This window comes from Lonchura striata, chromosome 11 (assembly GCF_046129695.1).
Source record: "Lonchura striata isolate bLonStr1 chromosome 11, bLonStr1.mat, whole genome shotgun sequence".
Lineage (NCBI taxonomy): Eukaryota > Metazoa > Chordata > Aves > Passeriformes > Estrildidae > Lonchura > Lonchura striata.
Window position 1 is genome coordinate 19,143,665 of NC_134613.1, and position 26,586 is coordinate 19,170,250.

The 26,586-nt window shown below is 42.0% G+C and overlaps 1 protein-coding gene across 2 annotated transcripts in view; it reads left to right on the forward strand.

Moving 5' to 3' along the window:
• The window catches only part of MCTP2 (multiple C2 and transmembrane domain containing 2), a 117,755-nt gene extending 115,370 nt beyond the window's left edge, over positions 1–2,385 (forward strand). For both annotated transcript variants that reach the window (XM_021537921.3, XM_021537922.3), the window contains one exon: positions 166–2,385. In XM_021537921.3, the coding sequence (XP_021393596.1) occupies positions 166–234 (69 nt within the window). In that variant the 3' untranslated portion in view covers positions 235–2,385. The remainder of the gene's footprint in view (positions 1–165) is intronic.
• The last annotated feature ends 24,201 nt before the right edge of the window (positions 2,386–26,586 follow it).

Genomic DNA, 26,586 nt, shown 5'->3' on the forward strand with positions numbered 1-26,586 from the left:
AATCCTTCCTGCAATTAATCCCCCATGTTCCTGTGTTTAGAAAATGATTCATTACTTTTGAACCTTCCTTAGTTTCCCTGGGCTTGTCCTGGGGGAGCCATTAACACACACTGCAGTGGGCTAGAGTTACCTAAGTGCAAACGTCATGCCTGTTTGTTTTTACAGGTGCAGCAGGCTGAATTGAAACCATCCAGCAGCTCCAGCCCCATCAGGAAGAAGCGGAGCGCGCTCTAGGATGCAGCAGGGATTGGGAATGCAGCACCTCCCTCCCTGCACACGTGTGCACACTCTGTACCCCTCCCCTCCTTGCTCCAGATCAACACTAGAGTCACTGCCATGGACTTTCTCTTCCTTGGAAGATGTGGTTTTTGATAAACACCTATCTTGGGTTTCTTTCCTGGGTTGTCTTTTTGGCACGGAACCCCAAAAAAGAGCAAAGTGAAATGTGAATTATTTTGTGGTATGGGGAGGAGAATGGGAGAGGATGGTGCAACTGCACCTTTTCTTTTTCTTTTTTTTTCCCCCTTTGATTGCAGAGACAAGGCTGGATGTGGCAGCACTCCCTGTGTTATGTAGGAACAGATAATTCTGCAGTGTAGCAGATCAGCTGAGCTGATGTGAGGAGATGCTCTGAACCAGTTTTTAACATATCCAACAGATTTACATTAAGATATGAAAGCTATTCTTTTCTGAGTTAAATCACTGTGCCTAGAAAGGTTTAAGCTCTGAATTAACGAGTCTTTGATACCCATCTTCTGTTCAAGCAGTGTACATTTTAAAAAGTTTTTTATCATAATTAGCAGAAAGAGCTAGGAGCTCCAACAGTATCTCAGTATTTCATCCAGCACTTGTGGGTTCTCCTTTTTCCTTTTTTTTTTCCCTTTTCTTCTTCTTTTTTTTTTTTTTTTTTAAGCCCAGCCTGTGGTTAACTCTTTGTATACTGGAATTATCAGAGATCCATTGCTGGCAATGGATGCATGAAAACCTTATGCCATGAAAGGATTAAGAGAAAAGGCTAACTCAGTGACCTGAAAAGACTCTGTTGGCTTGCTTTTTATAATTCTATCTCATCAGATATTTTCAGCATAGCTGTTGTTTTCCTGTCTAAATCCAGAGGGGTCAACACTACAGATCCTAGAGGAAAAAAAATAAACAAAACAACACTTTATAGCCTTAAAGAGACAAGTGCTTGTGCAGAAAGAGAGCACGTGCCCAAAGAAGTTGTTGTGCAAAAGTGTGCAGGCTTTGGTCTACCACTGATATCTTCTTGCAGTCTTTCCTGGTGGTTCACAAGGAGAGGACCCAAAAGTGAAGTCAAGTGGAAATGGCAATGGAAAGACAGAAGAAAGGACCCCATTTTGTGTTCTGTGGAGAATGTGATTTTTTGCTTGCTTACCAATCTTTTAGCAATTGTGCATTTGCTTTATGTATTTCAGAAAACCAGCATTAGTCAGGTTGTTTGACTGGGGAAACTAAAACACAGAATCATGTAAAACCTGCTTAATTTTGGTGATACTGCAGCCCTCGGTCCTTTAGGTGCTGTGGGATATTTTGGGAGTGACTTGTCACCACAAGTCATTGGTAGCACGAGAGCTGGATTTGTTCCTTGTGATTCCCAGGCAGGGATTACCACCAGCATTCCCTGGGGTAATTGACAGTACAAATACATACAGAAACCTGAGATATAGGATTATTTAAAAAAAAAAAAAATCTTTGAGTCATCTAATAAAAAGTAAAATGGTTAAAACTTTCTTATGGATTGGTGATCCAGATGGAGTTGTGTGTGTGGCTCTATAGCACAATCTTGTGGGCTTGTTCCAGGAATTTGAAGAAGGAAAACTAACAGCAGAGTATCTTCCACTGGGTTATTAGCCCGATTCAGTAGTTTTTCATAAGTTTATTTTTTGAAGTCCCACTGTGCCTTTGAATAAGGACAGGCACATTTTCATACACTTGATTGGCTAAAGAATGTATTTTGCTTATGCAAAGCTGTGTGTAGCTGCAAATGGAAGGATTGAGGAAAGATTATCCTGGTTTAAAAAGCCACAAAAATGCCTTTTTGTTTGCACGTGTGCTTGTGTACCCATGCATATACAGAGTTGTATATAAAGAGTACATGTATAATGTATTTATAGGCGAGTGTGTGGGGGAAAATGGGTGAATATACAGATTTAAAAACCTTGAAAATGTTTATGAAAAATGCCAAAGATTCTAAAGCTTATCATCTCGCGTCTGTTCTTCTTCATTTTGTATCTTTCCCGGCATGTCTCTCTGGCTGAGCCAGATCTCTGCATGATTTGATTTACTTCAACTTAATGAAGCTGGTTGGAAAGAGCCTTGTAGAAATTACAAAATCTCCAGTAAATCTCCTTCTTGTACATACAATAGATGTCCACGGAACCCTTTTGTTAAACCAGTTTCTCAATCTTCTCTGTAAACAATACCTCATTGTCTCGCTTCAAACTATCATCTGGTTTATCATACTGTAATCTTGTCATTTTGTAAGGACCAAAGTCAGGCATATTTAAGCAGGCGTGTGGGATCTGATCGCTGATTTGAGTGAAAACATTCAACTGCAGGAAAAACTGTTTATTTATTCAGAAATTCAGATTGATACCTTAGTAGTTTGGGAGGTTTTTCTTTGGGTTTTTCCACGTGGAATTGATTTCTGTTCAGGATACAGGGTGATACCTTTTTCTTTTTCCTTTTTTTTTTTTTTCTTTTCTTTCTTTCTTTTTTTTTTTTTTTTTTTTTTTGGTGTACATATGTTGGGTTGCAGAATAATTTGTGTTAATTGTTTTGCTGGAGACATACCAAATGAAGGGATTTGGATGGCCCAGTACCTATATATGTTGTGATGAGCTCTTTGTTTTGATAAATGCTGTTTTAAATGCAATAAACATTTGAGGTTAAGCTGATGCTTTTAATTTGTCTGGATTAGGATATATGTTTCACATTCTTTGCAAAATGCTGTGCTATGACATTTAGTATCTGACTAGGTAAGCAAGGACATCCCTTGGCAGTGCAGTGTAACAATTCACACTGGAGTTTGCATGGAGTGTAAGTGCGTCTCCTGTTGCAGCAGGAAATGAGGTGAAGCCTCATCTCACCTGCCTACAACTCTTTAGTGGGATTTCTTAGGCTCTACTTCAAGAAAAGGAGTGTTATGTATTCTTACTGCACATTCCACTTATCAAACTCTGATATTCAGATTTGTGATTAGATTTTTAAAGCAAGACTATCCCTCTGTGTTCATTTCCCCATGCAAATTTTCAGGTTTTACATTTTTAATCTATTTAATGTATAAGTGAAATTAAAAATTTACATTTTTACTTGAAGGTACTTGTTTCAGGGCATTTGCAGTCTAAAGCCTCTAAGAGCAGAAAGCATTCAGAAGTTCCAGCCTAACTTTGGATTTTTTTGATTGTTGAATTGTGGAGATAAGGGAACATGAAGCATGTCCACTAATGATGCAGTGTATGGATAACTGGGTTTGACATGTATGTGTAAGTGCAATATTTACTCACATTTGCCCAAACATGAGGTGCTGCTGAAGGTTTGGTTTTTTGGAATATTAATGACTAGGACTGAGGACTTGGCTTCCCTATGGATGATTGTTAGTAAAAGTCAGTCACTGAAACACACTTTGTGGGAAGCAAGCAAATAACTGAGTAAAGCACAGCTGGAAATGCCACACACCTTTCCTTTTTCTCTGCTTGAAAGTCTCTGATTTTAACCTTCAGCCACAGCTCTGCTTCCCCCTCAGTCACCTCCTGAGCCAGCCACAAAGCAGAGGAGAGCTCAGGCTTTGTCCTGCCACCCAGGGATCTCACTGGGGAGCCCTGCCCAGCAGACCAGCATCCCTGGGCAAGGTTCTCCCCTAGAAATTAAACTGGCTGCTGCTAATTCCCTGCCTGGGGTAAGAGTACAACAACTCCCTGAACTGGGCTGTCTCACTAGGAAACAGAGGCTTGCTTTTTAATTTCCTGTGCTCTATATGGGGCTATGTTTTATTTTATATTTTTAATTTGGTGGGCCTGATTCTGCAGGCATTGCCGTAAGTGGGACTGGAGTTATTTTCCCATCAGACCAGTAGGTTCACACCAGGATGGAGTTTGGCTTCTCTGATACCTTAATTGAAAGATTGACAAAATACATTCTAACCAAACTTTAACCTTTAGATTTTCCATCCTTTAACTAAGCTGATAGACTGTTTTGGAAGTGTTAGCTTTGGCTTTAGAGACTATGCCATGTGTTACTTGTGAATCCTGTTCTGATTTTAATATTGTGTGTTATCTGTGTCAGGGCCCTGATGTATCTATCCCTGTAAATCTCACAGAGGCTTGATAAGAATATCTGCTCCTCTGCATCCTAAGAGTTGCTAACTCAGAAGGAAGCTGAGATGGTCCAAATTATTGTTGATTTGTTGCAGATAAGAGTGCTTTAGTCATTCTCGAATTTGGGTAAATTAACTCAGGTAAAATATGATTTTGGGACAAAGTATCTGCCTGGGAGTTTTTCGGAAGGGAAGACCCTCAGCAGTAATTGAGTAATTCAAGGAAAATGTGAGCAAAGGATATATTTATGATTAATTTAGAAATAGCGTTGGAGTGAATAAAGACATTGACATTATAGCATTTCCAATCTACTTTTCTCTGTGATGCTTTGACTGAGAACAAGACAGCATTTCATGAGAATTGAGGGGATTATTTTGTTTTGTATGAAAGATGTGCTCATTTGACATAAATCATGAAACTGAGCATGGGGAAGCAGGAGATGGCATCCAGATCTCAGTGTTTGCAACAGCACCAGCACCTGGGCAGGCACAAGTTCAAATTCTCAGCGTGGCTTTAACCTGAGGGCTGGTGATTCTTGTTAAATTTTACGTTAATGAACATTGCCAGTCAGTTCCTGCATGTTGGATTGAACACCTGCAAATTCCCTCGTGGCTGAACATGATGGTGTGCCTCTTGCAGGGGAAGAAAGTAAAAGCTGGAAGACTTGGTGTAAAATTTGTGCTGATGTCCTAGTGCAACCAGCCATCTAAACTTTTGAGGACTTGCAGAAGGAATGTGAGGCAGTCTCATGGACAGGGTACATGCATCCAGTTCTGGGTCTTAGAGGGTCATGTTTAGATGATCAACAGATCTTGCTTCTCACTCTTAATTATTGTCTGCTAGGATGGCTCAGCCAGCACATTTAAAGAGTGACTTTCAGTCACTCTTTTCCCCCAACCACCAGCCCATAGTGGTTTGGGGCGTAGATGGATGTGTTTGGGTAAGGAGCCTATGCTAGGGAACCTAGGGACTGCTTTGCTGGGAATCTCTCCTCTGTGCTGGATTTGTTGTGACCAGACTTTCAGCAGATGAAAGAATGAATTTTTTTGCTCTCAATCTCCGTATTTTGGTAAGTTACTCTTATGATGGGATAAAACTTTAAATGTTGAAGTGTCATTTACAAACTGAAGGTGATAAAACCGAAGGACTTGGGTCTGCCACTTCCAAAAGCACAATCAGCCTTGATTCTCCTTCAGTCCCAAAGGACCTAAATGCCTTCAGTGGAAAGTCTGCTCGCCAGTAATGTTACAGCACCTTCAGAGATGCCGATGAGTACTTCAATTTCACACTCAGTAAATAACAAGCAAATATAAGGGGGAGTGTCTTAGTGACACTATTTATTTCTACCCTCGGTATTTTTTTTCAATGAGATCACGTGAAAAGAAACAAATCAAATTATTTCTGTTTCTTGAGCAAATGCTGCTACTTCTATCCTAGCTGCTGTATGTGGAACATGGGATTTGACTGGTCTTTGATCTCTCACTATCATGATACCTTGTGTTTTAGCTTTCTATTTTTTTCTTTTTTTTGATTTTGTGCTGCTTTGGTGTGTGGGTCTGGGTTTCATATAAGGTGATAGTCACGTGTGGGTTTTCATATATGGGGATAGGGCAATTGATTTTATGGGCCTGAATCTGTACACAGCTAAACCACATATTTTTCATTTGCTCAGTACTGCCACCTCCCAAAGTGAAGAATATCTCTCATCCTCATTTTCAAGAGGAGATGCACAGTGGAAAGAGCATATGTTCCTACAGACAAAAAAAGCCTGTTAGATTCAGTGACTTGTGTGCTAAATTTTGCTTTGATCATGGCTGGCTGCTTTCTCCCTCCATCTTCTGTCTGCCCATGGTCGGCTTGTTCCAGAGTGAGTATCTGCAGCCACACAGCAGCTACAACCTGAGAAGAAGGGCTGGGAGGGGGGTGAAGTCTCCCTCCAGCTCTGGCAATAGACGACTTTACTGAAAGTCAATGCCATTCCCTTGCATTTATCACTGCCACTCTTGCTCTGCATATTTTTGGTATTCACCATGCATTGTTAGCAGTGATTGTCATGTAATTAAATCACTGCTCATCACAAGAGCCTATTTTTATGCTGAGATAAGCATCAGAAGTCTGCTGCAGCGTCCCCCAGATCAATAAAGATGTTCCCTGTAGGATTACAAATAGTCTGGGGTTGTACAGGGCACTGGAATTAATTAGGAATGATTTCTCTTTTTTCTTTTTTCTTTCAATACATTTTTAATTGTTTATCCATTTTCGATGGGCTTGTTTTTAACTCTACCGTGATGGCCCAGACATTTCTGTTCAGACCTTTTGAGCAGGATATGATACCAATTTGGGCAATACCATTTGATGTAAGCAGTCACAATTATCATCATCTTTCCATAGCCATGTGTTACTTCAAAATACGGTTTTGAATGCCATGTTTGCATCTCAGGCTTTGCACTTGAGATTCCAGTTAAATGGGTTTGTTAAATGGGTTTATTAATTGATTAAACTTTGAGATCCAAACACAATGAGTAAACTTCAGGTGCTACCCTGAAGATTTTGGTATTTTGATCAGAAGGCCAGAGGGAAAGTGGAGAAACTTGAGCCATTTCCTGAAGGAGCATTTGCCCATGGTCACAGAGCAAGTATGTGGCAGAAAAAACAGCCTGGATTATTTTGATTCAGGCTTTCCTAGTCTCAGCTGTCCTCTTCCTTTTGCATTGCTTTTACATTTTGTCCTGCTTGTGGGGCAAACTGGTTGTACCACCCTCCTGTGATCCATAGGAGCTGTGGGCTGTTTAAGACACTGTTTAGTGAGACAGAAGCTTCTGGAGAATTTCTGTAAGCAGAATGGGAATGTCCATGAATGGATGAAGCATAGAGAAAGGTGAAAATCTTCTTTTCCCCCCGCACTTAAGTCAAACAGCTGAATTGTTTGTCCTTCTGACCCAGCATCATCAAAAATAGAAACAACTTCTGCTGCTGTGCTGGTGAGAGTGTGTTTGCCCTCTCTAAAGCACAGAGAAAGAGTAGATTCCTCTCAGGGAAAAGAAGCAGTGTCAGGATTCCTGTAGGTAAATATAACCACTTCCCTGCATGAAAAAGCAATGACCAGTTGAGGTTTTGCACTTGCAATGCTGTACTAAAGTAGTGTTCTTCATGAGCTGCACCTGAAGTGCACTGAAATCAAATGCCTGTGGAGCTCAAAGGTTTTGTATCAGTCTTCAAAACTGTGTGAAAGGGATAAACTGTGGCCAAATTTGCTGCTGATATACTAGGTGCCCCTAAGGCTGAGAGGATGGTGATGCCCTGAAAGAGGATTCCTCACAGTAACACAGTGTTCCATGGAAATGATTCTGCTAGTGTTAGGATTAGGAGACCCCATGCCCAGATCCTCTAGAGGAGAGAGGAAATACTTTAATTTAGACCTATGAAGACCCACACTATGTGAGTTTACTGCATCACAAACCAGCAGAAGGTGCCTGTGCCCAGAGCATGATGTGATGCAGCTCCTGTCAGGCAGCCAAAACGCGTCTGCCCAGGGTTAGCATGGGGCAGCACAGAAGATCTGGAGGCTTCTGAAAATTTCTAGGTTAAAAGCTTGCTGAGAACACTCTGAATGAACCTCTTTCCATAGAATCAGTCAGGAGAGAGCTCCTGCACAGGTCACATTCTGCAGTAGGGGCTTGTTCTGTCCTCCACTGCAGCATTGAGCTCTAAGAGTAGAAAGGGCAGCATTGTTCTGCTTGTGCCAGCAGAGCCTGGATGATTCCAGCACTTGTTCCTGGCTTACCCCATGCAACAGAAAAGTCACTCTTACCCATTTTCCACTTGCCAGCTCCCTCCTTCCCCAGAGGGAAGGAGCCCTGAGGGATTTTGTTTGTCCTCTGAAGCTCTGCAGGGCTGCTTCCCACCAGAGGCAGTGCCTGGGTGCAAGGTATGAACGTGCTCAGAAAGTGAGGGGTCTGTGGAGTGAGTTTTTGGCAACTTTTCTACTGCACATGCAGAGTGTTAGGCTTCTTCACAGGGAATCTCTTTCCAAAATTATTTACTGTTTTCTCACATGTTCAGTCATTTCCATCAACACAGCGTGACTTGGATTAAGGTAATTCAAAACAGGACATTCCTGTAAAAGCCTCAGAAATTTTGATGAGAAATAATTCTTCCTATTGCCAGATTGTGAGTTTGTCCACTTGTTACCCTTGTTATTAGAGTTCAGGTGTATGAGATAAATTTAACATTGTCATACATTATGGTTGACTGCAGATTTTTTAGGGAATGGTTGGCATCCATGCTACACTGAAATGCTCAGTATCATGGAAAACTGGATGACTTAACCAGAGGGGGAAGTATCCTGAGATTTTCAGTGGGCATTTGCCTTAAATTCAGTGAGCACCATCCCAGTCCTGCTGAAGTCAATGCCGTTTTTCTGAAATTAGCCCTGGACAGCCTTGCTGAGTGGTGACCTCTGTGGCAGTTGCACGGCCGCCTCACAGATAATTTGCAAATTGCCCATGAACTGTGTGTGCAAACGTGTCTGGTATGGTGCTAATTTACTGGCAAGGTCTGGCTACACGGATCCAACACTCTGCTCCAGGGGTGCTTCAGCCGTGCCCAGCAGCCAGGGTAGGGGTTTGATTTCTATGCAGCATGTCAGGGATATCTGATGGATGGGCTCAGCCTCCCTTTCACATGTGTTTAGAGACCTCCGGCCAAGCCAGAATTTGCCAGATGACCACAGTGGGGAAGGCATCAGAAATATTTCCGTAAATACAACCCTTCCACACCCCCAAAAATTTATCTGCTTTCTGCATGGATGTTACAAAACCCTTGTTCAGGGCTACAGGAAGTGGCTGGACATTATCTGTCCTATGTTCCGGCTGAGTTTATTTTGGGGTGGTCAGAAAGGAAATCCTAGTGGAGAGATGGGTGGAACATTTTTGTTGAACTGATGTGAAAAAGAAAAATACCTGGCCATTTGAAAGGGTTTGAACTCTTAGCATAAGGCTCTGGGAGATGGATGAATGGTCAGAGGGAGGTGACGGGCAGGTCAGAGGTCCTGTGGCATAACTCATCACTGTGAGAAATCCCTGTCTCCCAGTGAAAGTCTAAGGACTGGCTGGCAGCAGCGTGATCCGCGTCAGCCAATTCATCAGAAGGATTTCCCGTCTGAATATGCAGATGTGTGCACAATTATTTTACCTATCTTCTCAAACAGAATTCGTGTCCCTGCACGCTTAAATAAATCTTGGCACTGTCCTTTCCAGGAGGCATTTCGGGTTCAGCCTGGTTGCCTGCATCCTGCAGAGTTTTTTTCAGCAGAGTCCTTGCACACAGCCCGTCTCCTCTTCCCTTTCCGCTTCCCCTTCCTCCTCCTCCCATCCCACTGCAATCACTGCTGCCCAGACCCATCCTTCACTTGCACAAAACTGATTTCTGTTTATGGAGCAGCTGGCAGCAGCAAGGCTTGAGCACTGAGCGATGACTAAGAAACAAGCCCACTTTTCCCTTAGCTGTCAGGAGCTTTTAGAAATAACACCCTCCTCTGAGGAAGTCAGAATAGCAACAGGAAAATAAGTAAAACCTATTATAAAACAGTTGTCCAAGAACTTAGGCACGGCGCGGGGTAGAGATCAATATGCTGTGAAGGTTAAATCTATTTTCACACTGTGTTCTATTTCACAGTTTAATGGTGTTTTAATGTGTCTGTCACTGAGCCCCCTTCATGTTATGCAGGTAGAGCCTTTACAAAGAAGAAATAACGTTGGCTTTACAAGCTTCACAGTAACATCTTATTTACCAACTGAGATCTGATGCTTTCCTCTCTGGAGGTACACCAGGTCTTGACTATTTTATTTTATTTTATTTTATTTTATTTTATTTTATTTTATTTTAATTAGTGTTTTATTTTATTTACTCCTTTTTTTTTTAATTTTTTAGAAGCCATCATGCGGTGTTGCATTTGCAATAGTTTTTAGATGGCTTTTGGGGAATGCCTGTAGGGTTGAGAGCAGCAGGAGCATGTGTGTGCTTGTGTAGAAGGGACAGAAATATCTACTGCTGTTTATACAAGCTAAATACATGGAGGATATGCAGAATTCCCAGGCTTGAGTTTGCATCCAATTCACAGTTGTATATTTGAGTGCTCAGCTGATGCTGGGATGTTGGATCAGGTTTGGTAACAGCATGGAGGACAAAGTGAAGGTTCTGAGAGAGGGGGGAGAAGGAGGGCTGATTTCAGTGGAAAGGATGGAAGGAGAGAGAGAGAGGGAGCAAAGGCAAAGAAGGAAGTGAGGTATAAAATCCAGAGTACGTGCAGTGCTAATGCACACAGTCCTGTCCTCTGTGTTTGGGGTGAATAAATTTATATTTCTAAGGCTCAACTCACACCCTTTGTTTAGAAGAGGAAGAAGGGAAAAAACCCCACTGTTCTGCTTTAATTATCTCTCTTGAGCTTCAGCTAGGGAAGGGAGAGGTTGGATACCCTAGTCCAAGGGCACTGCTGTTCTGTGCTTGCACGGGGGAATGGGGCAGGCAGATGCTCAGGGGTGCTGACCTGCTCGGTGGGGCTGCTTTGACAACAATCCTCCCCTGCCTGCAGCTGAGCCAGCAGCTGGACACAGCCCCTGGCCATTGACACCCTCTGCAATCTGTCAGGGCTGCACTCACCTGGATTTGCTCCCACTGCCAGAGCCAGGTGAGCCACAAGCAGCTCCTCTGGTTTTGCCACAGGTGAGTGCCTGTGTTTTCCAGAGGGCCTTGCTGCAGACATCCTCGTGTTGTGGCTGAGGTGTGGAGTTGGGGGAGGACAACCTGCTAATGCCAGTGGCTTCTCCTGTGTGATCTCTCTGCCATCTTTGCCCTCAGCAGCTCTCTTGCATCCCTGGGAGAGAATTCTCCTCTGTCTCTGTTGTCTTCCCACCTCTCATCTTCTGCTCCTTCAGTTGCTCTTTACCCTCCTCTTCCTTTGTCTCGCAGCCAAATGATTTAACTCTGCACAGCCTCCTGGGAGGGGTAGGCTGTGAGAGGGGAATGCAGCAGAGGAGGAGGTATGATATTAAATCTTCCTAGGAGCAACTTATTAAAAACCTCACACTTTGCCTCAACTGGTCGCTTTGCCAGAGTAAAAACCTCTGCTCTGCCCAGGTCTACCGAGGGCAGATGCTTGTTGGAGTGTGAGTTTTTAGACTTGCAGAGCATTGACTTGGCTTAACCTGTGTATCCCACCACAGCAGAAATGTCTGCAGTGTGTGTTTTGGCTTTGCTGTGCTGCCTGCTCTGAGTTCATCTCTTTCCCCCCTTCCGCTTTCCATTGTTGGAACAACAATCTTCTGCTGGACGCAGAGCTCAGCCATCCCTATATTGTGGGGCCAAAACAAACTCTCTGCTAGCATGTTTTCCATCCTCCACAAGTTAAAATACCAGTGCTGAGAGCAAAATACCAGTGCTGAGAGCAGCTGCCCTCCCAGGTGGGGAGCCTGTTGTCTGAAAATCCAACAACTGACTTCATGGGGCAAAACTTTCTCTCAAGCAATGCTGCTGAGAAATGAATTCCCATCCTTTGGAGCTGAGGGTGACTAACCTTTGGAGGGCTCCAGTGGTTCCCTCCCCAGCCATCACAGCCACCAAAATGCAGCCTGGTGAACTGAAACATCACTAATGTTCTGTGCTGAAACTACAGCGCCGAGCACTTGTTTTAGCCATGATTTCCAAATGAATGGAAACCCCTGAGGAGGTCAGGGCTGGGGACAGGAAGCTTTAGGGAGACACAGTCCCATAGGGCTGCCAAAAATTAGATTCAATCTGTTTTTCTGCTCCAGTTTTTCAAGTCCAGCGTAGTTAAGGATGGTTGCCACCCAATATTCCTTTCTCAGCATCCCTAACACATTCACATCTGGCTTTGTGTGAAATGGGGAGAAAAAATATTTTCTCCTTGGTAACAGAACCTGTTGTTTGAATCTTGTGTCTTTGGTTTTTTTAGGTTTTTGTCTTAGTTTGTTTTGGTTTTTTGCACTGTCCTTTACTGTTTAAGGGTTATTTCATCTACTCCAACCACTAGATCAAGTCCATGAATATCTGAATTACAAGCTTGAATGTACACTTTGAAAAGTCGTCCAACTGAGGTCACCTTTCTGAAAAAAGAACTGCATACCTGTTATGGTTATAATATTTAGGGACCAAATTTATGCAAGTGTGCCACCTTAATGACAGAGTTCTATATTAGACTGGAAATTTGAAAAAGTTGCCTCATCAAGTGGCTTTGACATTTAATGTTCATTTTTAGAAGTGAAACTTTGATGCCTTGGGCAATCCATGGCCAGGTGCCTTATATCAGTTGTTGGGGTTTTGGAAAAGCCACACTGAAGCAGAAATGCTTCATTATTGTAAACTTTCTTTCCTGCTTCACTAAGACCTAAGGGAAAGAATGCTTGGATTTTCATCTTGCTGAAAATAAACTTTTACAGATGCCACTAATGCAATAGTATAATTTGTTTGAAACCTCAGATTTACTTTGGGTTTCCTTGTGAATTATTGAAACACTGAAATCACAGCTTAGAAGTAAATATAAGATTAGGGACAGGAAGATAGCCAAAATCATGTGTATTTTAAAGATATTAACGCACAGGGGTATGATAGTTTAGTGTTGGCTAATTCTTATTTATGAAGCTAATGGAGGATTTTCTAGCATGGTAGAATTAATGTGGCTGGTAGCTGAGAGAAGAGTTTTGCATCTCCTGCTGGGAGAAACTCAACATTCCCTTGAAATTAGAGTTTCTGCATAGGATGATGTTGTCTGCCTGCTTGAGTTGCGTACTTGGATGTTTGCTGGGGCTCATTTGCAGGGTCATGTTGGGAGCAGGGATGGTGGCAGAGGAGACTTCAGAGATCTGCACAGCTCCTGGAAAAGAAATGGGTCTGGATACTCCCAGATAGGAGGAAAAGAGAATTACTGATCACCAGCCAGGATGACTACCACCACCACTATCTCGTGGTCCTGTTCAAAGAGAGAACTCTGCAGGTTTGCTGGCACAGTCCATTGAAATTAATAGTTATTAGAGTGTAATTTAGATTTTTCCTCTACACATTCAGTTGATTAAGCTTGGAAAGTATTTTTCAGAACTTTGTCAAATGAACATTTGAAAATGCTAAATGATGTCCCATGGAGACCTTGTCCTGATAGATTTTCATGAGCAAATTGAAATGTCATGGTCCTGGACCCTGAGGTAAAGAAGTTCTGCAGCTGTTCATAGCCAATTCCACTTGCATTTCATGTAATATCCATTGGACTCTTACTAGTGGAGATTTTAATTTCTTGAGTACATTTTTGAAGTCATGTTTCTGACACTGATGTTAACTTGGGGCTACTCATATTTTCCAAGTGTCTAAAATTTCCTCATTTCTCATGAAATTCTCTCCTTGTAAAATTGACGCTATAAAACACCCAAGATGCATCAGCACCACTGCAGCAACTGAAGTGACTCGAAATATCTAAAAAACATTGTTTAAAACCCTCACCTAGACCTGATAATTTGTGAAATTTAGTAGAGTATATACATTGGAGATACTTATAAAGATAAAATCAGTTCATAACCTGATAATAAGTGCTGTGGTACAAATTTATACATTTCTCTGAAATGCTGAGGCCTTCATGGCATTTCTAAATTGGAAAGTCACAAACTTAGTTATATGTTTTATTTACATCCCCAGCTACAGTTTATTGCAAGACTTTGGAAAATATTTTGTAACAGTGCAATAGTTCTGACAGCAAGTCAATGTAAGATATCACAGAAAAAAAAATCTCAACAATTATCCTTCCCACCCAAACCTTTTCTTAGAAGCAGTATTAGAAAACTTTAATGGCATTTTACTCCCACCATAGGCAGAAAGAGTTTTTTCATTGACTTGAGGGGAAGAAATGTTTAACCCCTTACTTTTTGACTTAGCAGAGAGGGGTAGTTGAGTTGTTGATGGATTTTGGATTGAAACTGAGTTATAATAAACAAGACCAGTTCCATTTAAGCTAAACTGAGCAGCTCTGCAGCTGAGGTTCTTTCTCTACCTGCACTCCCCCCTAAAAATATCTGCCCAGGTGCCATGGTGATGCAGAAAAACAGAAGCCAGTGATGATAAGAAGTTGGTGCTGTGCTGCAGGCGGTGCAGAGGCTGAAAGGTGCTGGTCCTGGCCCTGGCACGGCTCCGAGGGGCAGCAGGAGCTGTCAGAAAGGTCAGGATTTCAATGACATTTCAAATGTGCATTTCCAGTGCTCGCTGCACTCCCTTCTCCTGCTCTGTTCTTTCCTTTCCAAGCTCTGGAGCAAGAACATCCTCTCAACAGACCTCCCTGGACTAAAAAATGTAGATAATAAATAAGTGAGGAGAGTTTCAAAGTCAGAAATTTCCTTCAAAGCCTTGTGGAAGGGGATGTATTTTGGAGCATGAAGGCCAATTTGGATCCTTGAGCTTTCTCTCACAGCTCTCTTTTCTGTGCTGAAAGTCTTGTACCTTTTCTTTTTTTAGAAGGCTTGCTAATTCTCTTCTCACCCTCTGTCCACCTGCCAACTCTTCTCACAGTTGTTGCATTAAATGACACATTTACAAGGTGTGATTGACCAGGTTCAGGTCTAAAATTCAGTCCATTACATTTAAAACTCTGATTCATGACTGCAAAATTATATCAACTCAAGTGCAAATTAGATAAACTCAGAATACCAGGTCTCCCCTGAATTTTAGTCTTACTTGAGAGCGTCAAAACATTGTCTACACCTCTGCTGTGGGAACTCAGTGTGGGCTGTAATATCTGTCTGAGGAGCTGGAGATACAGCAGGGTTAATTCCTCTTGAAATGGATCTGACCAGATTGCCCAGGCCACACAAGACAGCTGTGACATGTCCAGGGATCAAGTTGTGGCCTTCTGTAACTGTGATAGCATCCTTTTGAGCAGAGTGCTGATTCTTTTTTTTTTTTTTTTTTTTTTGGCCACTTACAAACCCATAAAACATTGCCAGTGGAGATGAAGATTTCTGTATAAATGTGAGTCTGTGAGAACAGGCTTGATCTTCACACCAATTTTTTTTAATGTACATCTATATTTCCTTCCAGGTTCACATGTTTAATGGTTTATTTGAAACCCATTACATACTTTTTATCTTTGTCTTTAGTGAAATATTTACATTTCTTCAGTGAATACTGAACAAAGTTACAACAGATAGACACCTTAGTACACACATTAAAAACAGCAAAAATATCCCCCATATCCATATCCAAAGATTTTTTTTGTTTGTTTGTTTGTTTGTTTTTAAAGACATATTTCTACAGGCTCTTTATTAGTGCTATTTTTCCAGATTTGGTCTTCAGGTTTAGCTGGACTTCATTGTCTTGTGGACCTACCTTGCAGCTCTGTCACCTGATGCCCAGGAGTAGAACAGCCAAGAGCTCTGCCTGGAAGCAGGTGATGGACTGGAGAATTCATCCTGGTAGTGAGGATCCTGTATAATGAAGTGTGTGTGATGACATGAAACATCTTATTTCCATCCCTTATTTTTTCCCATTTTTGCTTGCCTCTGAACTTGGTAATGATTGCAAAGCAGCAGCTGGGAAAAGTTACAACTCGAGTAATACATGGAGGATTTTAGGCATTGCTAAAATCAAAAGAAGCAATGAGCCAATCTCAAAGAAATCACCTGCAAAACATCAAATGGCCAGAAGGATTTTAAACGACCATTTATTCCAGTAACTGGTAGCTTTTGTGTAATCATACTTAGATGTATCATCAAGTTCAGAGGGAGAAGTCCCACTCTTAGGAGGAGTGTTAGTAAACAAGTAAGCCAAGGGATGTGAGGAAAGTTAATACCTTTTATTTGACATGCTACTCTCAGTTGTGGGAGACAAGCTCTCAAGTATTGGTGCCTGTTGTCAGGTCTGAGACAACACACTGGTTTTCTGGTTGCAGCTCTCAAGTTCAGGATTGATCATGTCTGATTCTACCTCAACACATACAACCACCACAAGGAGATCTCTTTGAGTGGGAGTTTCTACTGGAAACACAGTTCTTCAATTAAATTCTTTAAGGATGAAGAATTATTCACAGCTGCTGGATTATGAGCAGGCCACAGACTAAAAATGAAGCTAACTTTGACTTTCAGTCTGTTTCTTAGCAAACTGGTCATGTGTTTTCTCAGCAGGATTGCTGGAGTGAAAGTGTCCACTGTGCTCTGGCCCAGTGTAATCTGCATTTCTAATTAAGGCTATTTGCAAGTCCAGTTATCTGACATGTGCAAATAACAAATAATAAAGCAATGAGAAAGTAGCAATCTGCAATGAAATCTTTGTTTTAAATTTCCTTCTTTTATCTTCTCTCATATAAATGTCAAGTGCACAAAGGATGCCTTGGCAATGGCTCTCACTCACTGCTGCAGAGGGTTGGGGCACTTTTGGTTGTTCTGATCTTTCCATCCCTAGGGAGTTCCCCATTTGGGCACGGGGTGTTTGATAGAAATGGCTCCATGTGCTTGTAGATCCTGCTGGTTTGGGGGAGCTCAGCCCCTTGCAGGCCTGGGTCTGCAGCTGCAGCTTGGCATTCATTCACCTTAATGGTCCTTCCCTCTTGGAGCTCTCCATGGTTGGTTCAGGGGCTGAGCATCACCATGTTCAAAACCAGAGCTTCCTAAATTACTCACTTTTCAGGTTTCCAGGCTTTGCTCTCTAACCTCTCTTGGAAAGAGAAGTGGATTTTGAAACTCCTAAAACAGTTTATACTTCCAGCCTTTTATTTTTCCCCATTTTTTTTTTTTCCTCATAATTTCACACATTTCTGCAAACAGTCTCTGCTTTCGCTTGAAGTCTCACATAGAAACTGAGCTTGTTTCACCTGTCTTGCCACCCTTCCTGCTTGGTACCTCATCTCTGGCTTCGGCTCTGATGTTTGCTGCCCATGTACCACGTTCTTGAAGCCCCAGGCTGGCTGAGAGACAACCAGCCTGCCCCACTGCTTAGGCTGGGTTTGGAACTGATTTTAGAACTGATTTTGGAACTGCTCTGAGAAAGGAGAAAATTAATTGGAAACCAAATCTCCAAAGGTGTGAATTGTCAAGGGAAAGGTCAATCCCACCTTCGTGGAGTGTGGGTTGCTGATAATTCCTCTGAGAGTTTAACAATTGAAGTGATTCTGGACCAAAATTAAATTTAATTGGAAAAGAGTTTCCAATGGCCTTTTGTTTTCTTTTTCAATTTTATGTGTAGGAAAATGCTTTGATGGGTTTAAACACCACATTTTTTTTTGAGTTGCCTAGGGAAACTGAGGCTGTTTGTTAATATTTTTTTTCAATACAAAATTAAACTGGAGGTAATTTTTTCTGTTTTCAGATTTACATTTCCAGTTCTGAGAGAACAAAAGCCTTGAGATGCATTAGCAGTGGAATTCTCTGAGACACCACAGCCTCCCTGTGCATCCAAATGCTGCATTTAGAGGAGTATTCACTTTGGGGCTTGGTTTAGCCCTTGAGACCTCTGCTCTTGCAGAAGTCAGAAAAGGCATGATCTGCAATCTCAGATTCACTCCACAGAGCTTTTCTCCTATGACAATTTTTTTGTGAAACCCCAGTTCTTCCTAAATACATTATCTAACATGATGTATACATGTGTTGAGAAGTTGCAACAGGTTTGTCTAAATCATTAATTGCTTTTAAAAAGCAACAGGATTTCAAGCTCTGAGTTTTTTTTAGGTTCCTTCTCACTACTAAACCTTTAGCAGTCCCTTCTTTCTATTATTCATGATTTCTCCGCTGTTCTCGTAAGAGGTTCATGATGATTTTTGATTTTAGAAGACAGCACTATAAAAAGCAATTAAAAAAGTCAAAATATCAATAGACTTGTGATATATAACCACAAGACTTGGCAATACTTCATTTTCCTTCAAATTTAGTCTTCTTCTCATGCACAGGTTTTCTCAGATTTCTTTTGTGAGGAAGCAAGTCTGGAGCTTCAATTTTGCTGGGCATAATATAACAGAAAGAAGAAGAGAGGAACAGTGGACCTCTGCCATGGTGGGGAAACCTAATTTTTACCTCAGTCCATTGACTGAATCAATGATGTCTTGATGGAGGAGCTTGCTCTTGTGATCAGATGGAAGAAAGCTGGAATTAGGATATTTAACCTGAGAGCTCTTTTCTGTGAAGAAACAGGAAACAAATCTGGAGGGAAACACTCAGAAAAGAGGTAAATAACCTGTGAAGTGTTTATTTTTTGTTCTGTTTGGGCTGCTTTGTCTGTTCATCGTTGTATTACTCTGTCCATCCTTTGTTTTTGTTGCTCCCAAAGTGTACCAAACACAGCACCATTTGTCCCTTTCATGATTCCCTCTACCCTTTGGCACTAAAATTTGCAGAACATCTTGGTGAACAGGATGAGAGATAGATCCATTTTAGTAATTTCTCACCTTATGCCTCTTCCCATGGTGTAAAATTCAGCAGGATCTCATCTCTGGTGTGATTCATAGCCTGGAAGACAAGAACACAGCTGGAGGCTGCAGTATGCAACAGGTATGAAAAGGAAGGGAAATATTTTATGCTGCTGTTATCACCAAAAATAGATCTGTAAGACCAATGATGGGAACCATCAAGATTGAGTACAAGTGAGAGAGAGCACAGGTGAATCTTACTCTTTTATTAGCTGCAGAGAAATAAATGCTAGGAACACATAATCCCAACTTGTGACATGCAGTTTATATTTCCAGTATAATATTAAAACAACAGCATGTAAAAGGAGAATTTCCTTCTTTTTCCAGTCACTGCAGAAGCCCAAACCAAGCCAAACCACCTGTGGCCCTTGGTAGGTCAGACCTGAGCAAGTCTCACCCACTCTGTGAGGACAGGGAGAGCCCAGCTCCCCTGAGTGCATGGAGGTGAAGAGTTCTGAGATCCTCCGACTGGGAAAGGTCAGGAGAGCATTGCTGCCTCTTCCAGGAGCTCCAACACCAAGGGGAAAAATAAATCACACAAAGCTTAAATAGGAAACCGCAGCTGCTGTCAGATTAAATCTGTTACAAGTGCATTCCGCTGCCTTGCTGAACAGTGTTTTATTTCACACCTCAAAATGTGAGGCCCTGTGCCATGGACTTGCTCCTTTTTCCCTATTCCCCCTAGATGACTTAACAAGCTGAAAGTGCAGCTGGAAATTAATGCTTCCTGTCTTTTTAAATAATGTGACATTGAAATCCTGGTATTTAATGCGTTGGCATTTAGCATGCCACAATATTTCAGTTACTTTGCAGTGGTTGGGGTGCAGAAGTGTTATTACAGCTGTTCTGAAATTCTGACAAAGAGGTGCATTTCTCTCTTCTTTTTTTTTTTTTTTTTTTGTTCCTTTTTTTCTCTACTCTGTCCCACCATAATTGCTTTTTGCTGCATCTCTGAACCGTAACCATGGCGATCTGCCACATTCATCAGAGGACCCTCTTGTTGTTTTGCTTGTGTGAATGTAAGAAGGGCAAAAAATATAAAAAATAGAAAGAAAAAATAAAGGCATACAATATTTGCAGAACTTTCCCAAAAAAAGCACAGATTTTTCTTTTTTTAACCCCCCTCCCCGTTTTTTGTTTTTTTTTTTCTTTTTCTAAAGACAGAAGCTGCATTGGAGAGGGCCTGGCCAAAACACCAAGGACTTGTTCATAGTCTAAAAAAGGGAGAGGAGGAGTCTGGATCTGGAGGTGTCACTCTGTGGAGAACAGGCTTCGATAACTGGAGCTTTCAAGCCATTCCCCCCTGAAAGGAGGAATTGTTATATGCAGAAAGGGCAGGAAAGGTTGAGCCTTTTCCCATTTCTGTGTGATGACAAGCTGGTCCTTGTTTGGAGAACGAGTTCATGCAGAACACCATTACCATCAGCTCATGCCATTTCTGACTGGGGTAGGTGAAACTGCTTGGATTTGGAGAGGGGCTGCCCTTTCCTGGCTTTGCTGGGTACGTGGTCTGTTCCTCATGCCATGGGTGGTGAGGAAGGAGGGATGCTGAAATCACTGGCTGTGATAAGGCAGGCAAAGCCTGAATGTTCTTGCTCTGACATGTTTTTATACATCTGACACCTTGGAATACTTCCCTTTGACTGCTTCAAGGATCTTTGGGAATCAGCCTGGAGACTTTCATATAGAGGGACTTGGGCAGTTCATCTTTGCTTATGTTCTGGAGCTACTTTGAAGGGATAGGAAAGTGTCTGACATCCAGAGTGTCCTTTGACAAGCTTTGCCCACCCAATCCATCACTTTTAGTGGACTCCTGAAGACACAAGGAAAGAAAAGCTAGCAGTGGTTGCCAGAGGGTCTTTGTGGCATCCTGTAGTGTGGAGCATGGGACATGTAACTTCCAGTGTCCAGTCACGTGAGATGGTTGGGGATGAGGGTTTGGAGTCCTGCAAAACCTATCTGCTTCAGCTGTAGAAGAGATTTGTCTCCCTTTAGAGGTAACTCAGCTCATTTCCATGGAGCAGAAACAACTACTTGACATTATTCTGCTATCCTTCGACATGACAGCCTGGAACAGAGTGATGAAGCAGCTGTGCTCTGGATCCTATGGCAGCACTCACAGGGTGATTTTGAGAGATTTCCTAAACGTCCTTGCTGTGGCAGTCATCTGCAGCAATACCCAATTGTCTTGTAAACTGGTAGCTCTTGACACAAAGCTTCATCTGAATGAGTAATTGCATGTCCCAAGGCTGTAAATTGTTGTAACCAGGGACTGGGCTTTGTTTTGGCTTTACAATATTTGACACAGGGGCTCTGGTGTCTGGGGCTTCAGAGCAGCAACAGGCTGGTACAATTCACCCCCAAGCCCAGTTTGAAACTCCTTCAGACTTGTGTTTGTGCCCTGCCATGGCTGGTAGTGCTCACAGCAGTGACTGTGGAGCTGGGGCAACTGGGGGAGCTTTTCTGCTCCTCCTTTGCTCTCCCTCAGCCAGCTGCACCTTCTCTAATTTCCTCAAGTAGTGGAAGTTCCACTCACTTCCTCACCACCTCAGCAGTGGTTTTGGTGGGTCAAAACCTCAGTGTGTGCTGTGCTGCCAGTGCCCCAGTTCACAGACTGGGATCTCAGCCTGTGTCAGGGGTTTCTCACGGGCTCGCTGGCCCGTGCTGGCACTGGCCAAAGCAGGGCACACGTCCCTCCTGCCATCAGCACAGAAAGCCTGGAGGAGGCTGGAAGGTTCCTCAGGCAAAGCTGCTCATTGACGTGCCTCAGCATGGGCATTTGCTGGCAAGGCAGAGCCACCAGAGCATTGCTCAGTGACCTGAGAGGGATTTGGTTAGAAAATGTCTGGTTCTGTTCTCGTCTGGGAGCCATTTGATCCATCCCCAAAGATGCAGCATAGTCAAAGCCCTGGGGCCCTCCCATGGGTGACAATGGTTACATTGGGGTCTGCAGAGCAAACCAGCCTGTCTACAAGTCAAAAAGTCTTAGAGACCCGTTTGTAGGTGGGATTGTCAATATAGAATAACAAAGCGAAAAGCACTCCGGGCTAAATGTTATCAGAGATTATTTTTAACTTTATTTTTACTGTTTCTGATGTGTTCTTCAATCTGTCTTGTTGATGTTTATTTTTCCGTTTGCAGTAAGGGTCATATGTCATGCCTCCCTTGCATCAGGTGCCATACAACCACGTACTGTCCTTCCCACAAACAGTTCACAAAGTCTTTCTCTGGGGATGAGCTCTCCCTGGCTCTGCAGTCACTGACTTGGACATGGCCTGTAACAGGAATTTCTTTAGAGGGTGTAGGATTCCTTATTTCTCTCATAAACCTTCTAACTGGAGGTAAAACAGGACATAAAACCTGCAATAATATTTCAAAATATTTCCCATAATCAAAATTAATAATAATTATAAATTCCTCAAAGTCCTCAAAGTATATTTATATTTGGATATTTAATATAGGGAAGCTAATTTTCCCTTCAGTTGTTTTCTTACTTTCTTTTTTTCCACATGCTTCCCTAAAAACCTGGGACCTAAACAGTAAACTCAAAATAGGTTTTCAGTTATATATCGACCATAATGCAGAATTTTCAAAATCCTGAAAATTCCCTGCTGAATTCTGAAGAAGTGTTTATCTATGGAAGAATGCTCTCTATGTTGTTTGCAGGGGGCAATCAGAGGACAAAGGTAGAATGTTTTTTATGAGTAAGACCTGCACTAACTCCTGTTGAACAATGTTCAGTTAAGGATTACATGTCTGTAGATGTAGAAACGTACTAGTGAAAATATTTATAAAGTTAAAGCTACTCACTAAATAACTTGAAAAGAGGTAAATTAAGTGATGAGTAATAAAAAGTGAAACAGCAACTTTTCACTGAACAACTGTCTGAACTTCTTTGTACAAGGAAAATAGGACAATGAAGGAGCTATGTAAGGTCCCACTGGACCACATGAGGTCCATCCTGGGAAAATGCAGGAGCTCTGGGAATGCAGCATCTCATCTCAAGAAAGAATGGCCACAGGACGAGGTGAGCTTTGGAGATAGTTGTGAATGTGATACAAGCCTGAGGTGCCAATTTAAATTTAACTTTTTTTCCCCTAGAAGTGAGCAATGCCTAGAGTTTTCAGCCTCCTGCAGATGAAAAACAATAAAGAGATTCTACAGGGATATGTCTTGGTGGGACTAGAAAGGTGCTTTTTCCATATTGCTGATCTCTGAGGGAATTGTTTCAGTATAAGGTAGGTTGTGAGGCACAAATTATTTTCATTTTTTCAGCTCTATTTTGGTTGTTATGGCTGAACACAAAATAGGGCTCAGCAGGGCCATTTGGTGGAGCTGCTACAGGGTGGAGCATTCCTCATAGCAACACTGCAGCGGTCTGTGTGATGAGCACCACCAACTGTAATGCCAGGTAGAGCAAATGGAACTCAGAGCTGAAAATTAAATATTTTTAATTAAAATCCACATCTGCAAGCCGCTTGAGAGGCAGGGCTTGGCTGCTGACTTCTGCTGCCACACTGGGATCACAAGGACCAGAGATGGCAATTCCAGAGAGGCAGCCAGCAGATCTCACCAGTTAATATTTAAAAAGGTGCTGGTGCCCAATGGAAAATATTTTGTGAAATTCTCTACCAGGAGTGATTGTATCTGCTTGTGAGAAGTGTCACAGGTGAGGAGCATAGCTCTCACTTCTGTCAGGGGCAAGCCTGGCCTTGATGAAGGTCTCAGGATGCCTTGGAACTCTTTTGATGCAATGGCCACTGAATTTGTTGTTATGCCAGCAGAGTGCCATGAACTCAAACTAAGCCATCCTCAAAGCTCTAGATTCCTCTGACTGCTCTTTACATGGCCTTGGATAACACCTCTTGACCATCTCTTTCTTTTTGTGCAGGAGGAGGCTGAGGAGAAATGGATAAGGTGCTGGTAGTGTTACCAAGCCAGGGTTTTGTCCTGCACGTCCCACACACCCCACATTGCTGCTGCCTCTCCACTGCTGCCTCACAGCACCCCCTGAGCAGGAATTGTGTCTCTGTGTGGTCTGAAGGGGCACTCTGGGGCTGGAAACACCTGCCAGGAAAGGTTTCATTTCACCATCTCTTTTGTTTTTAATGGAATAACTGAATCAGTCTCACACCATCCTTCCTTATGCAGTTACAGAGGCAAGGAAGAGCCAGTGAGGAGTTAATTACATTCCTCTGCACCTCTCTGTCTATTTTATGGGCCGTGAGAGAGCAGGTTTGAAGCCTGTTAGCAATGATTTCAAAGCCAGAGAATAGAGCAGCATATTCATACCTGGTTAATATGCCTCAGCTCTCATCAACATTTAGCAACCCCCCACTCTGCCTTTACTGCTGTGTTGGTTCTCTATGCAAATAGACCTCATAGTATGTTTTTCATGAAAAACAAACAACAATAAAACCTGTATCCTTTTAGCAGGAAAGGAATAGCGTCAAGTGGCAGATTAAGAAAAGCATGCCAGAAATATTTAGGAAGGCTTTGGGGAAGAGAAAAGCTAGAGCTTTCTGTTCAATTCCTAAATTTCAGGTTTGTTGTTTAGGTTTGTGTCTGCTTAAATGGAGAAACAGGAGTGGTAAGAGAGGGATGAGAATTTGCAGACTTTGAACATGAAGATCTCAGCAAGACAAAAGCTTGTCACCCTCCTCTGTCTTCGCAATCACTTTGGAAACAAGACTTAATCAGCTGAGACAGTCTGAGCAAAAGGGTTATCATTCAGCTTTCTCTAAAAGTGGCCAGATTAATACTTAATTCTGTCAAAGAAGAGAAGTTTGGAGAGGCCAGCCCACCTTGGAGAAGGGTGGCTGTCATTGCTGCAGAGCAGGCAGTGAAACACAAATGGTCAGGTTCAGTTTTGTTTAAAATCAATTTCACTTGCTCTAACGCAACCAGGTTGTGTTTGTATTTTCAGTAATGGCTGGGAATAATGAATTCTCTTAATTTAACAAATCTCTCACTCTCTCGTCACTCTAACGAAACCCCCAAGTTTTATTAAAAAAATTACTTTGACACCAAATTAACTCAAGATTTTAAACCAGTTGTCAGTGCACCTTTAAGTCAAATTCTCTTTCCACTTTTAGCACAGACGCATGAAAGAGGAGGCTGCTGTTCCTCCACGAGCACGGGAGAAGATTGAGTTGTGTGTGGGAGGACAGAACAGGAGAATACTCCAGTTACTTGGGCCACTCCTCCAGCAAAATTAATAAGTATTGTTGGAAAGTACTTTGCTGGGTAAAAAAAAAAAAAAAAAAAAAAAAAAAAAAATTAAGCTCCTAAGTGTAGTCAAATGATGGAGCTGAGCTGGCAATAATAATAATTAAGGGGAAAAAAGAATTGAAAAAAGGTGGCTAATTTTCTCCACCATTCAGACTTATTCTGGGGAAACAGGAGATAGTGCTTTTGTCGCTGTTTCCAAACTGGATAAATCACCCAATCTACAAGCCATAACAAATCTTTCTTCTGTTCCAGCTCTTTCTGAAATTATTTTTCCTCCAGAGAGGGAGGATGTCAGCCCCAAACTTGATTCTGAGGGGTCCAGGATATTCAAGCCTTCAAAGGTCATTCAGACACAAACTAAGACAGACCATCTAGCAAGCATGTGGGGATTGAGTTCAAAATCAAATCTAGGTACTACAAATACCCAGAAGAATTTTCTTTCCATTTTCTATTTTGCCCCATCACTCATATATTGTGCTATTGAGTTATCTAAAGAAATAAAGCATGTTTATGTCATCTAGGTATATTCAGGAAACTTTATTCCTCTCTCAAGAGTTCATCCATCAGTTTCAGCCTCCATCTAAGCTGGGGACATGTGGATCTGTAAGTATATCACTGCATCTTTCTACATCCTGTTCATTATGATGGCTGATCAGCAATTTGGGCTCAAAGAAATGCACAAACTGGACCCAGACAAACCCCACAGGCCTGTCAGAAGACAAAAAGGGTGAGGAGAGGATAAATCCTTTTTGCTCTCCAGAAGTAACCACAGAAATCCAATGCATAAGATACATACAATGCAAATAAAGAATCCAGTCTCCTTTCAGCCCTTTGGGGTTATACTGACATGCAGGATTCATGTCTCCTTGACAATACAGCCTCTTCCAAAGGCTTATCAAATTTCAGTTCCAATTCCCTTCTGTTTAATTTTAGAAAATGATAACGGAGTTTCAGTACTCAAATAATAAATACTTGTGTTGTTTTATTTTCATGGTGAGATTATTCCTGGTTGATCTATAATTAACTGATCTAGTTCAAATGGTGTCCTTCAAATTACATAATCTTTCTCTACTCTTCCCCTGGTCTCACCATCCTGAATCCTGAATGCATTGAAGAAGAATCATCATAAGCTCTTTTCAATCTTTAGGTGTTTAAATAAGACAAATTCCCTTAACCTCTCCATGAGGGAGCCAGTGCATTCCTGTCACATATTTATACCCTACTCTGCACTTGTCCCAGTAAGTTGTCCGTTCTTGAATACCAGAAATAGATTAAATATTTCCACAAGATTTTATCAAATCTTTTAGCTTTGATAGCTTTGTATCAAAAACACCTCTCCTAACACAGGCTAGCCATTCCCTGAATGACCAATAAGCCAGACTCTTTCTTTCCTTTGTTGGCACACACTGGATTACTTTTTTCCAAGCGTTTGACAACACTCTTTCTAGGACTTGGTGAATCTTTGGAACAATACAGATGTGCTTTGGTTGTTGACCTTTGCTTGTTGGCAAATCTTAAAACACCATTTCTTCTTGGCATCTCTTCAGCCATTTTCTGCACAACTTGTGCTCC